Source organism: Carassius gibelio, chromosome B4 (genome assembly GCF_023724105.1).
Source record: "Carassius gibelio isolate Cgi1373 ecotype wild population from Czech Republic chromosome B4, carGib1.2-hapl.c, whole genome shotgun sequence".
Classification (NCBI taxonomy): Eukaryota; Metazoa; Chordata; class Actinopteri; order Cypriniformes; family Cyprinidae; genus Carassius; species Carassius gibelio.
In genome coordinates this window covers 22,372,169-22,385,786 of record NC_068399.1, presented here as the reverse complement: position 1 = coordinate 22,385,786, position 13,618 = coordinate 22,372,169, and the positions used below count along the sequence as shown (strand labels likewise).

Sequence of the window (13,618 nt, the reverse complement as noted above, 5' to 3'; positions counted from 1 at the left end):
TTATTCTAAGATTTATTAGAGGTCAAATGAACCTAAATTAAATCCTTAGTGCTGCTGACTAGTATACAGTTGCAAAGATTATTTCATGCAGAACTGAAAAAAAAAAAAGATTTTTTTGTATTCAAATGAATTACTAAATAGGAAAAACAGGGAGTGTTTATTGATGAATACATGATATGGAAAAAAGTGCAAGTTTATACCTCACGAGCTGATCACCTCACAAAGGTACCACATTCACAAAAGGCACACCAGACAAATACAGGCATGAAAAAATAAAGGAAGAATGATGCTAAAGTCACAGTCTCTAAATGTGTCCATTTGAAGGAAAGACTCTCTGGTATGAGCAGTTATTTGAGCTATAATAAATCAGAAGCACTTAAAAAATGAAAAAATGTTGCCACATTATTTTTTGTTAGTTTTTTTGGCAAAGACAAGTACATTTTGGTTAAAAATAATGGAATATTTTAAGATGTCTTAAAATTAATACGTCTTAAATATGATTTGAAAAGTGATACAAAACCTAATCAGTAACCCATAATTTGAATGTAAGTCCTCTTGTCCATAAACAGTGTGTGTTTGTGTGTGTGGGTATGTCACTGGGTAGCTTTAGCCTCCACCTCATTGATAGACACAAAGCGTGGTCGTCTGCGCACCCTCCTCTTTGTGTTGTGCTTGGGGTTTCTTTGATACATGTCTGGAAAAAAAGAAGTCAAATACTTATGTAATAACATAACATAAAATCATATTTTCAATGACCGCAGGAATCCTGTTATAAGTGCAGTACCTTGGAAACTGACATAGTAATGCCTATTTCCCTTAAGGACAGTAACCTCTGCATTGTTATCCTCCTGAAATGCTTTCTCCAGCTCTCGGGACGTTACAGACGTCACACGTTGCTTGTCATCCTAAAGAAAATAAGATTTTGAAACTAAACCACAAACTGACCCTTAAATTCCTCTCAAATGAGAGTGTTTGCAATCCTGCCTCACCGGCTGACCGTACTCTATCCAGTTCTCATGATCTCCTTTGTAGTACCAAATCCACTCTGTTGTCAGGATGTAGTGGGCGGGTTTAGAGACGGAAGAGACTGTTGAGAGTCGGCGCACGGGGTTATGGTTCCTAGTCATGGACCCAAAATCCACAGGTTTTGAGCCTGGACTAAATTCAAGAGAAGCAATCGGTGTCATTTTAGTCAACTAAAACTAAACCCATAAACTTTTGTTACTTGAAATAAAATTAAAATCTGACAAGTATTAAAATATATTTTTTTATTTCAGTTTCAATTGCCAAAGCAAAAAAAAAAAAAAAACTCAAATAAAAAAAATAAAATAACTATTAAAAATGACAAAACATATCAAATTTTTACAATTTTAACTAAAATAAACAGAAAATAAAAATTAAGGAAAAAAATTAATTTTATTTAAATTATTTTCTGATATTTTTGGTATTCTATTTCAAGACAAAGCCCTTAGAAAGCAATAAATAAATGATAAAATAATAAATATTAGAAAGAATACAATAAAAACAAAATAATAATAAAATAAAATAGCAAATAAAAGATAAATCGCAACCAAAATAAAAGTTTGTTTACATAATATTTGTGTATGTACTGTGTAAATTTAATACGTATAAATACACACACATGCATGTGTATACATGTTACAGATATTAAATATATTTATATATGATATAAACTATATGAATATAAATATATAATTGTAAATATTTTTTAATTACATGCTGTATGTGTGTGTATTTATATATACATAATACATAATACATATACACAATACACACACAGATATTGTGTAAACAAAAACTTTTATTTTGGATACGATTAATCGCAAAAAAAAAAAAAAGTAAAGTCAACACATGCATGAGCATTGTACTGACCTGTGTTCATTCTTTGGGTCACAGTAGGCTCTTTCTATTTCCTCCATGTTTCTCAAATCCCTCCAGCCTTTCTCATCATTAACCTCCCATTTATATGGAAGATTGAAGTGGACAAGAACGCACTGGTCTGAAGCAATAAAACAAAACCATTATAACTTAAATCTAATGTAAATGGCTTAAAGAAAACAAGATTAACAGAGATAACTTGGATGAGATGGACACCAACCCTGAAACTTGCATTTCCGTCGTATGAAGTGGAGACAGATTTCATTCTTCTCCATCTGAGCAGGCGGTTTGTCGCCTTGATCAGAGATCAGTTCTGAAATGTAAATGGATATGTATGTATAATATGCATTACTGTATATTTAATGTGTGTAAATGAATATAAGTGCCCTTACCACTGCTTAGAGTTTGTGAGTTGAGGCGATAAACGTTCTGGTAGATGTAGGGCAGGTCATGGATGATGTCACCGCCGAGACCACGTTCCTCCAGCATCCTGCGGCTTTGCTCGTCGATACTGTGCAGCCGTTTGCACTTGGGGCCGAACAGACAGTCGTCTTGCACAAAGTGCTGACAAATGTGCACCTTAGTGCAGCGCTCCATAAAGGTACAGGCCCCATAAAGCCCTATGCCTTTATTATAGTGAGCACACACCTGTGTACATACAGCATGAGTTGAATCTTTAAATATCAGACATACACTACAGGTCAAAGTTTGAAAAAAAAATATATGATTTTTTTAAAATGTTTTTCAAAGAGGTCTATTATGCTCACCTAGTCTGCATTTATTTGATCAAAAATCCTGTGAACAGTTAATAATAAAGAATAAAGTCATATAATCCTAGGATGGTGAGTAATTTATGAGCTAATTTTCATTTTTGGGTGAACTAACCCTTTAATAACTGAGCATCAATAATTATTTATAATAATTATGCACCAAATCTGCAAATTAGAATGGTTTCTGAAGGATCATGTGACAATGAAGACTGATGAAAATTCAGCTTTGCATCACAGGAATAAATTACATTTGAAAATATCCTGAAACAGAAAATATTTATTTTAAATCAGAATAATATTAGCGTTTTTTATATTGTATTTTTGATTGGAAATGGAAATTGGAATGGAAATTATTTTATTTGAAACAGGGACAATGCACAAATAAACATTAAACTTGTTAAACAAGAAAATATGTCTTGGGCCAGGTTATAGCAACAATTGCTAATTTCCACCTGTAGTCCCTGGGCAGGTATGACAAATTAAAAAAAATAACAATTATAAAATTTCACAGAATTATGGATAAAATGAAGTCCATTTAGATTACAGACAAACAAGTTTGTAAATAACAGAACCAGGGAGGCCATCAACCCATTTACTCTCTATCTCCTCTCTCTCCAACAAACACACTTAAACAGTTCAGTAGCATCTTAAGCACACACCCACACACCAACCCCATAAACACACACACACACACACACACACACACACACACACACACACACACACACACAGGTATACTATCTCAAAGATGAGTGCAAACTTGCTTACTTAGCAACCAACTCTTTGTCAGGCATGAGAAAGTGTGAGAATCTGTGCACAAAATATGTTCCGTGGGAAGAGTATTCCACTGCCTCATTGCCACACATGAGAAGGAGGAGCTCCCAAATTGTGTTTTACATTGTGGGATGCTACACTCCCCCCTTGTGACACTTCTAGTTGTTCGCACTGTTTTTTCGGAGCAGAGTGTCACAAACTTTTTCAGAGGGGGAGCAGTAGCACTATATATGATTTTATGTAGCAAAGTCAAGTTTGAGTGTTTTATTAGATTATCAAAGCTAAGTATATCATATTTGATGAGTATTTTACAGTGATGATAATAACGTGTTTTTTTATCATGGATCTTGAGACAGTTTTTATACAAAGATTCTAAAGGTTGTATGACTGTTTTACATGCCTGAGACTAGGATGTAATGCAGTACAAAAAGTGGGGGATGATCATTGCATTTAAATAAGTACTGGATGCTTCAGTGGTGAGGGAGTTTCTTATATATCTAAAATTTACTAAATTAAATTTCAATTTGTTACACAAGTTCTTAACATGACCTTTAAAACTAAGTGTGGAATCTAGAGTTACCCCCAAATATTTAAATTTATCTACATGCCTTATAAGTTGGCCGTTTACTAAAATTTCCGGATAAGTTTTAAGTATAAACCGGTTTGTAAAAGACATAGTTACAGTTTTTTCCACATTTAATGTAAGACATGAGTCATGTAACCAGTGGCTAACCTTGCTCATGACACTTGATAATTTTTTGGCTACGTCTGTTGCACTTCTCCCATGGGTATATAATACTGTATCATCAGCGTACATAACAATATTTATCCCCTTGCAGACTGAAGGCAGGTCATTAATATATAAGCAAAACAACAGTGGCCCTAGAATTGACCCCTGTGGTACTCCCATAGTAGAGACAAGAGACGTAGACAATGTGCCATTTATTTGCACACATTGCTTTCGATTTGTCAAGTATGATTTTATCCAATTTTGGACGTTAGTGGAAATGTCGTATTTGGCCAATTTGTGTATCAGTACCTCATGGTTAACTGTATCAAAGGCTTTGCGTAAATCTAAGAAGACAGCTCCCACCACTCCTCCTTGATCTAAGCTAGTTTTAATCTCCTCAAGGAAGTAGCAACATGCAGTTTCAGTGGAATGTTTTTTTCTGAAACCAAACTGCATAGGATGGAAAAAGGACTTAGAGTCTAGATGTGCTATAAGTTGTTCTGCCACAACCTTTTCGATTACCTTTGATGCAGCTGGGAGAATACTGATGGGTCGATAATTAGAGACCACTTGAGTATCCCCAGATTTATGAACAGGGGTGACAATGGCAGGATTAAATACACTGGGAAAAATATTTTCGTTAAATGACTTGTTTATAATCATCACTAGAGGTATCATAATAGATGTCTTGTGTTGTTTGAGAAAAGCTGTATCACAACCATATATATCTTTAGCTTTACTATTAGATAGAAGTGAGATTACATTTTCAACTTTCTCTGTGTTGATTAGGGAAAATTTAAAAGCAGAATCATTACAGGTTAAAGCTTGTGTAAGTTGACTTCCGGCTCAAGCCATGTGGTGGTAAGACGCACGTTGTCTGAGCTCCGCACCCTTTCGATTTAGCTTATTCATTAAATACCCTTCACCATCGCATAATACTTTATTTTGTAACGGTTACTTTGCTTCAAAACGGAACTCGTGAAGCAAAATGAGTAAAGCAGGAAAATCAGGTAGTAAAGCTGAAAAGCAGCAGAGTGCTAAATTATGTAGCAGTATGGAGGAAGACCACGTAGCACCTCTAACGACGGAAACGCTTGTCCTAGAACTTGAAAAACTGAGGAGGAACATGACCGGCGAACTCACAGCTTTACTAAATAGCTCCCTGGAACCTATCCGTTCGTCGGTCGAATCGTTCCAGCTAAGCCTGGCTGAACAAACTTCTACTATCAGAGAGATGGAGACTAGCTTATCCGACCACAGTGACAGATTAACACAGCTAGAACTGGACGTGAGCGGGCTCCAGTCTGACCTGAGATCGGTGGTGAAAGAGAATACAGAGCTCAAAGCGAAAGTGGAGGACTTGGAGTCCCGCTCAAAACGCCAAAATGTCCGGGTGCTGGGACTCCCGGAGAACGTGGAGGGAAAGGATGCTAGAGCTTATATGGCCGGGCTGTTCGCTGACCTGCTGGGGGACCTACTTTCTGGGCCACCTGAGCTAGACCGCGCACACCGCAGCCTACAGCCGAAACCCCGACCGGATGATCCTCCGCGCCCGATTATTGTCAGGTTTCATCGCTATATGGAGAAGGAGGCTGTTCTAAGGTGGGCAAAGTCACATAAGGACTCTTCTTATAACGGCCATAAAATCAAAATCTTTGAGGATTTTAGCGCGGCGGTTGCGAGAAGGCGAGCAGCATTCAACCCAGTTAAGGGGCTTCTCTACCAGCGGGGAGTGAAGTTCGGCTTGCTGTATCCGGCGCGCCTCCGAGTCACCCACAACAACAGGGAGCACGTCTTCAACTCTCCCGAGGCCGCGGAGTCTTTCTACCGACAGTACTTTCTAGCCAAGGAGACTTCAGCAACAGATTGAAAAAGGAAGGGAAAAGAAAGGAATATATATTTATTCAGGTGTTGCTATTCTGGTTAGTATTCTGGTTAGTTCTGTCGGTCTTCAGTTGGACTGCTGTGAAAGCTATGTTCATTTTGTTTCGTTATGACAGTAGCAGTAGCCCTTTCCGTTTCTGGTTTCATGATTAAGACTGTTTTAGGCTTGGGACTAAGCAATGCCACTTTACAATTTACAGCCTATTCGCAATACTGCTCCAATTGTATAGGTATCTGTGCACTGTTATGTCACTGGGGTTAGCCACTTTGAAGCTCGCGGTTGCGATACTGCTTCCAGGCTGCTTTTTCTCTTCCTTTCGGTTAACTGTAATATTCAGGGTATGCAAAAATACAATGTTAGGAGCATATGACACTTCATGCTTATCCGGTTGTATGTACACTCGTTGGTATAACTCAAGGGTGGGAGGGGGGAGGATACGACTTGTATTGTCGTTTTTTTTTTTTTTTTTTATTTTTTTTTTTATTATTATTATTATTATTTTTTTTTTTTTTTTTTTTTTTTTTTTGTCGGCTTTTGTTTTCCTCGCTCTTTCTTCTTTCTATACCTTCGGTTCCCAAACTACTATTTTTACACTCAGTCTTGTCTACCTTACATATTATAAATGACAAGTGCTTCTGTAATGCCAGGGGGTATAGCCAGACATAAAATCAACTTTATTACTTGGAATGTGCGGGGTTTGGGGGGGCAGATTAAGCGTTCCAGGGTTTTCTCACACTTAAAGTATCTTTCCGCTGACATTGTTTTCTTGCAGGAGACTCACCTACGTACAATTGACCATTCTAGGCTTTGTAAACCATGGGTTGGTCAGATGTTCCACTCCAACTTCAATAGTAAATCCAGGGGCACAGCCATTTTAATACATAAACGAATTAAGTTTGTCCCCGATCATATACATTCTGATCCTGGTGGTCGTTACATTATAGTTTCTGGTACTCTTCATCAAACGCCGGTTGTGCTAGTCAGTGTGTATGCACCTAACTGGGATAGCCCAAATTTTATGTCCACGTTATTTTCCCATCTACCAAATTTAAATTCTCATCATCTTATACTGGGAGGAGATTTCAACTGCGTTGTTGATCCAAACCTCGATCGTTCACAGCCCAGATCGACCATGCCAACAGCTATGTCTAAGACATTATTGACACTTATGGATCGGGTGGGGTGTGTTGATCCTTGGCGTTTCTTTCACCCTAAAACTAAAGACTTTTCTTATTTCTCTACTGTCCACCAAGTTTACTCCCGCTTAGATTTTTTCTTTATTGATAAGGCCCTTTTACCTTTCGTCAGATCTACAGATTACACTGCCATAGTAATCTCTGATCATGCTCCTCACAGAATTGGGTTTTGTCTTCCCTCGGGTTCGCATAGGCATCAAGGAGGATGGAAGTTGAACACAAGTCTGTTGGCCAATGCAGAGTTCTGCGACTATGTATCTTCAGACATAAATTTCTTTTTAGAGACCAACAGGTCTGAATACGTCTCCCCATCGCTATTATGGGAAACTTTAAAAGCTTTTATACGTGGGCGTATTATCTCTTTTAGTGCGCACTTGTCTAAATCCAGAAGATTAAGGCAGCAACAACTTATAGACTCTATCTTAGCCATTGATAGACAACATGCCTCTTCTCTAAATCCTGCTCTGGTAACTAAACGTCTGCAGTTACAAACCGAATTTGACCTCCTGACAACAAATAAAGCAGAACACCTATTACAACGGACAAGAGCAACTTACTATGAGCATGGGGACAGAGCCAGCCGTCTTCTAGCCTCACAGTTGAGACATCAGCATGCCTCTCACTTTATTTCCCAAATATATGACTCTGCCCAGATACTGACTACAGACCCAACAAACATAAACTTGGAGTTCTCTTCGTTTTATTCTAACCTTTATAAATCAGAACCTCCCCCTGATACCTCTGTCATGGAAATTTTTCTTAATAATTTAGATATACCATCGGTAAGTAAGGAAGCAGCAGAAAATTTGGATAAACCACTCAGTCTACAAGAAATCACTTCTGGCATTTCTCTGATGCAGAATAACAAAAGCCCCGGCCCAGATGGTTTCTCCGCTGAGTTTTTTAAGAAGTTTTCTGCACAGCTTGCTCCTTTATTATTAGATGTTTTTAATGATTCATTAGAGCAGGGAGTTCTGCCACCGACACTGAACGAGGCGCTGATATCCCTCATACTAAAAAAAGATAAGGACCCAAACCTATGTAGTAGCTACAGACCAATTAGCTTGCTTAACAATGACGTCAAGTTACTGGCAAAGATACTGGCATGCCGACTTGAGGCCTGCCTCCCTGATATTATATCAGAGGATCAAACAGGCTTCATTTTGGGCCGCCAACTGTCATTTAGTGTACGTAAACTTCTAAATGTAATTCTGACTCCCTCTGCCTCTCCAAATCCTGAGATGGTTATTTCGCTCGACGCGGAGAAGGCATTTGACCGGGTGGAATGGAACTACTTGTTCACAATCCTCCAAAAATTTGGATTCGGCCCTAAATTTGTCTCATGGATTCGTCTTCTCTATTCTGCTCCAGTGGCAAGAGTTAAAACAAATTCCGAAACCTCGCCTCCTTTTCCTCTCTCACGTGGCACACGCCAAGGATGCCCCCTTTCGCCATTGCTTTTTGCACTCGCTATAGAGCCTCTGTCTATAGCCCTGAGAGGATCCACATTATTTTCAGGCATAATTAGAGGAGGTGTCGAACACAGAGTAGCACTATATGCTGATGATCTACTATTATATGTTCAAGACCCAGTAAGTTGTGTTGACGGAATAGTAAATCTGCTAGAGGCCTTCGGAGTATTTTCTGGTTATAAACTGAACATCGCAAAGAGTGTATGTTTCCCCGTTAACCAGTTAGCGAAATTGATTCCTCCTGACGCGCTACCCTTCCATTTATCTCTTAGTGGCTTTAAATACTTGGGTGTAAACATCTCACACTCCTTTAGCTCACTTTATAAGAATAACTTTGTGGAATTGACTGAGAAGATTACATCAGACCTTCAGAGATGGAGGATACTACCTCTTTCACTAGTGGGTCGCATCGAAACAATTAAAATGAACATATTACCTCGGTTTCTATTTCTCTTCCAGACTCTCCCGATCTTTCTCCCTAAATCTTTTTTTAAATCACTCAATGCCACTGTACTTTCATACATATGGGCGGGCAAGTCCCCCAGAATTCAATTATCAATCCTCCAAAGGCCCAAACGTGATGGAGGTTTTGCTCTCCCTAATATTCAGTTGTATTATTGGGCTGCTAATGTCCAGAAGCTTAAAACTTGGTATCATTCCCCTGACACTAATTGGTGTATTATAGAAGCCAGCTCTTGCACTTCATCTCTACCTGCACTGCTTTTTGCTTCACTTACAACGCGGCCTTCTCTGTATACTAATAACCCGGTTGTACTTTCTTCGCTAAAAATCTGGAAACAGTTCAGGCAACATTTTGGATTAAAATCTCCTTCTGTCCTTTCCCCTATTTGCAATAACCACCTCTTTTTACCTTCTTTGCTAGACCCAACTTTTAAATTATGGAAAAAGAAGGGTCTGGTCTCTTTTTGTGATCTCTTCCTAGACAAAATATTTGGTAGTTGGGAAAACCTTGTTACTAAATTTAGCTTATCTATTCATGGTCGATTCAGATATTTCCAACTTCGTAGTTTTGTTAAAATTAATTTTACATCCTTTCCTAACCTACCCGAGGAGACTCTTTTAGATAATATAATGTCTCCATCAGCATCACAAAACAATATTGGACCAACTTACAATCTTTTACTCTCCTCGCAAATATCTTCCCTTGTTTGGCTAAAGGATACATGGGAAAAAGAGCTTGGACTGGCACTAGACGAGGACTGGTGGAGAGAGTCGCTGCTTAGGATCAATTCCACTTGCACTTGTGCTCGTTTGAGCCTTATTCAGTTTAAGGTGGTACATAGGATCCACTACACTAAGGCTAGGCTAAAGAGATTATTCCCTGACACGGATGATTCTTGTATTAGATGTTCCCTTTCCCCTGCAGATCATACACATACGTTTTTCTCCTGCCCTAGGCTCGACTCCTTCTGGTCGTCTTTCTTCAACTCCCTTTCTGTTATTCTGGGCATCCCCCTAACCCCATGCCCTCTAATTGCAATTTTTGGTGTGTCCCCTGAGAACAGGTTTAATAAATATCAAGCTGACCTTGTTGCGTTTTCTGCCCTCATAGCCAAACGACGTATATTGCTACATTGGAAGAGTCCTAATCCCCCTGGCTCAACCTCTTGGTTAAAAGATTTAATGTCTTTTCTTCATTTAGAAAAAATCAAACATACAGTTAGAGGATCTGTGAAACGATTTCATAATACATGGGACCCATTTCTCTCTTATGTTAACTCCCTAACTTCGCTAGACTCTTAAATTTGATCGAGTACCTTTTCCTTTTCTGTTTTTTGTTTTTGAGTGTTTTTTATTATTGCTTTTTATCTTTATTATTATTATTATTTATTTTTTATTTTTTTATTTTATTTTATTTATTTATTTTTTTTTTTTTTTTGTATTTTTTTTTTTTTTTTTTTTTCATCTATGTTCTTTTACATAAAAGATTTACCTCCAGGGAAAAGAAAATGGAAAAATGCCAGACTTCTTATTTACAGTTGACCTGTTTACCGTCTGTAACATGTTTGGAAGTTTGCACAATAAACATATTTATAAAAAAAAAAAAAAAGCTTGTGTAAGTTGAATTTTTGGTGAACTTAGACTCATTTCTCGTACCGAATTTATAAAATAATCATTAAAACATTCCGCAATAATCTTATCATCATCCTGGATAGAGCCATCCACCATGAGTTTTAAATAAATAAATAAATAAATAAATGCAGCCTTGAGCATAAGAGACTTCATTCAAAACATAAAAAAATCTTAACGATTCCAAACTTGATCATTGTGTATATGCAAATTACAATATTCAAATCACACATGCATTTATAAATAATTAAAGTAAACAAGTTAAATGCCTTACAAATACAGTGAAACTTCTAGAATAAACCAGTGCATCACAGGGCAACATTCTACTTTACCTGTTTACAGGACATTTTCCTTTCTGTTTTTTCTTTCCTTTTTTTTTTTGCTTTTTTTTTTTTTTTTTTTTTTGCTCCAAACCAAACTGGAGAAACATACTTAGGACACCTGAAGATAGAACCATCTGGAACTCTTCATCCTTAATGTGGACCACATTCTTCACCACTTGTTTTTTTCCTTTTTTCTTTTCTTTCTTTCTTTCTTTTCCTCCCCTCAACATTAACATACCGACTGGAAGGCTTAGGAAGTAGAACTTCACTTGGATGACTTACTGCTTGACTTTTTCTTGCGGTCTTGCTTTTTTGTGATTTTATTTTACGACTACAGACGATACTGATCAGATTGCACCTTATCCAGGATATAACGCAGAAAACAAGCTCCTTTTTCATTCTGATGGACTAATTACATACTCAAATATTCAATTACTTCATTGCATATTTGGGTGTAACCAGTCCCCGATTCAAGCATGCCAGAACAAACGTCTGAACGGTTACATGAGCTCTGTTCTACTCTGAAAACTTCTCGTAACTGAGCGCGCAGCGAAAAAAAAATGAAGGAGGGCATTTCAAATGGCAGGAGAGGTACCTGGAATGCAGAGATATCCCAGTCATAGCATGATTTAGGCTTCGGGGAGGAATTCTCTCATGAAAATGGAGTCCAAAATGCATTTAGATGGCTATTTTAGCCTTCCTGTTTTAGCCATTTCCTCACCTCTGGCAGTAGCGCAGGGTCGTTCTGGAGCAGAAGCAGGAAGAGGTCATCCTCGTTCAGTTCATGAAGTGTGCATTCTCGCAGCAGGGGATAGTTATGCTGTGACTGGATATCATGGGAGAATTTACACTCCTTCCTGACAAACACAAACACATACGCTCAAGTGGTAGAGCATTGTGTTAACAAGCTCAAGGTTGGGGGTTCGATCCCAGGGGACACATGATAGAAGAAAATTGTTAGCCTGAATGCAATGTATATGCAATGCTTTGGATAAAAGCGTCTGCTAAATGCATTAATCAATTAAATTAAATTAATTTATTAATTAATAAGCATATAATGATTTTTGGGGCTCTATAGAATTTCCATATACTCATTTGTGTAAGAGGTTGACTGATATTGCTTTTTATATGCCTGATACAGATTATTTTCATGTATAAATACGTAATAACCAAAATGCATAAATGATTTTTATTATGTTTTATCACTGCTTTTTGAGACAATAATAACTAAATTATCATTATACATAACATTACATTTAAAACATATGACTATTATAATTATTAAGCTATTAAACCATTAAATCATTGACGGTGTTTGTTATTATTATCATCATCATCATCATCATCATCATCAATGAAATATAATTCATATTAATAGCTATTATTATTCATATTAACGAAACTTGTAATTAATTTTTTTATTATCGCAATAGTTTCATAATTCAGTGTACTATTATTCTAAAATGTGAAAAACAGCCATAATAAATAAATAGGTGTGTGCAAACTTTAAAAAGTAGTGTTAATGTTCAAAACAGCAGTATACACAAAATAATTTTAGATAAATTAAAGTGCAAGCAAATTAGCAAAATATCAATGGGTCTTACAGAAATTAATTGAGTTATGAATGTATTCTTTTTCTTGCCATTAAACTCATGAACGTACATGGTGACAGCTAATAGCTGTTGTTATTTATAAGTATATCTATTTACTCTTGTATTAATTATTATAATGGCCATTTATTACATTAGATATCCAGATGTTTTCCCAACCTTACCTTCCTTTTCCATATCTGCAGTTTCCGTAAACGTAATATTTGCACAGATGTAAATCCTGGCACTCGTAACATTCATTACTGAAGTATTTCTTGCAGAGTCTCAGAGATGTTTTGGCGACGACGATGCAGTCGGACTCTCCGTCCTCCTCTGTTCTGGGTCTGCTCTGGACCACTGCGAAGCGGGCGCATTTCTTAACGACGTACCAGAAATCATCTTCGGAGATATCAAAGCGCTGGAGGACCTTGTGATGCAGCTGAGAGATTTCCATTGAACCTTTATTGCTGCATAACACGCTGGTCGCATAATGTATGATCCGGGAGTAGCCCGACATGTCTGCGCAGATCTGAGAGCACTGCTGGGCTGTTGTGCAGCGCTGTTATTAGCCGAGTTTCTATTCTGCGTTTCTTCAGAAATGAAAGCGGAAACTGTGAAAACAAAACAGAACGAGTCGATGCCAAGTATCCACGGCCAGTTCTTTTCAAAATAAAAGTCGTTCGCCCACAGGATTGAAGTATGTATGTATGTATGTATGTATAGATAGATAGATAGATAGATAGATAGATAGATTTTTTCAATTGCTAAAATGGATATATGGTCACTCTAAATAGAAAATGTGTCTATTCTAACAGTTGTCTTTTTTATAATAGTGCTTTACATCCTATGTTTCATAAGCAGCTTTATAAAAAAAATTGTAAGCAGCATA

At 37.3% G+C, this 13,618-nt stretch overlaps 1 protein-coding gene across 1 annotated transcript; it reads right to left on the bottom strand.

Moving 5' to 3' along the window:
- Window positions 1–130: 130 nt before the first annotated feature.
- On the bottom strand, window positions 131–13,343 carry parp12b (poly (ADP-ribose) polymerase family, member 12b). Its single transcript, XM_052554394.1, has 8 exons — window positions 12,915–13,343; window positions 11,862–11,997; window positions 2,292–2,547; window positions 2,120–2,212; window positions 1,894–2,020; window positions 990–1,158; window positions 785–905; window positions 131–694 (listed from the first exon to the last, which is right to left on the bottom strand). The coding sequence occupies exons 1-8, from the start codon at window positions 13,244–13,246 to the stop codon at window positions 594–596; spliced, it is 1,335 nt and encodes a 444-aa protein (XP_052410354.1). The 5' UTR covers window positions 13,247–13,343; the 3' UTR covers window positions 131–593.
- Window positions 13,344–13,618: the final 275 nt, after the last annotated feature.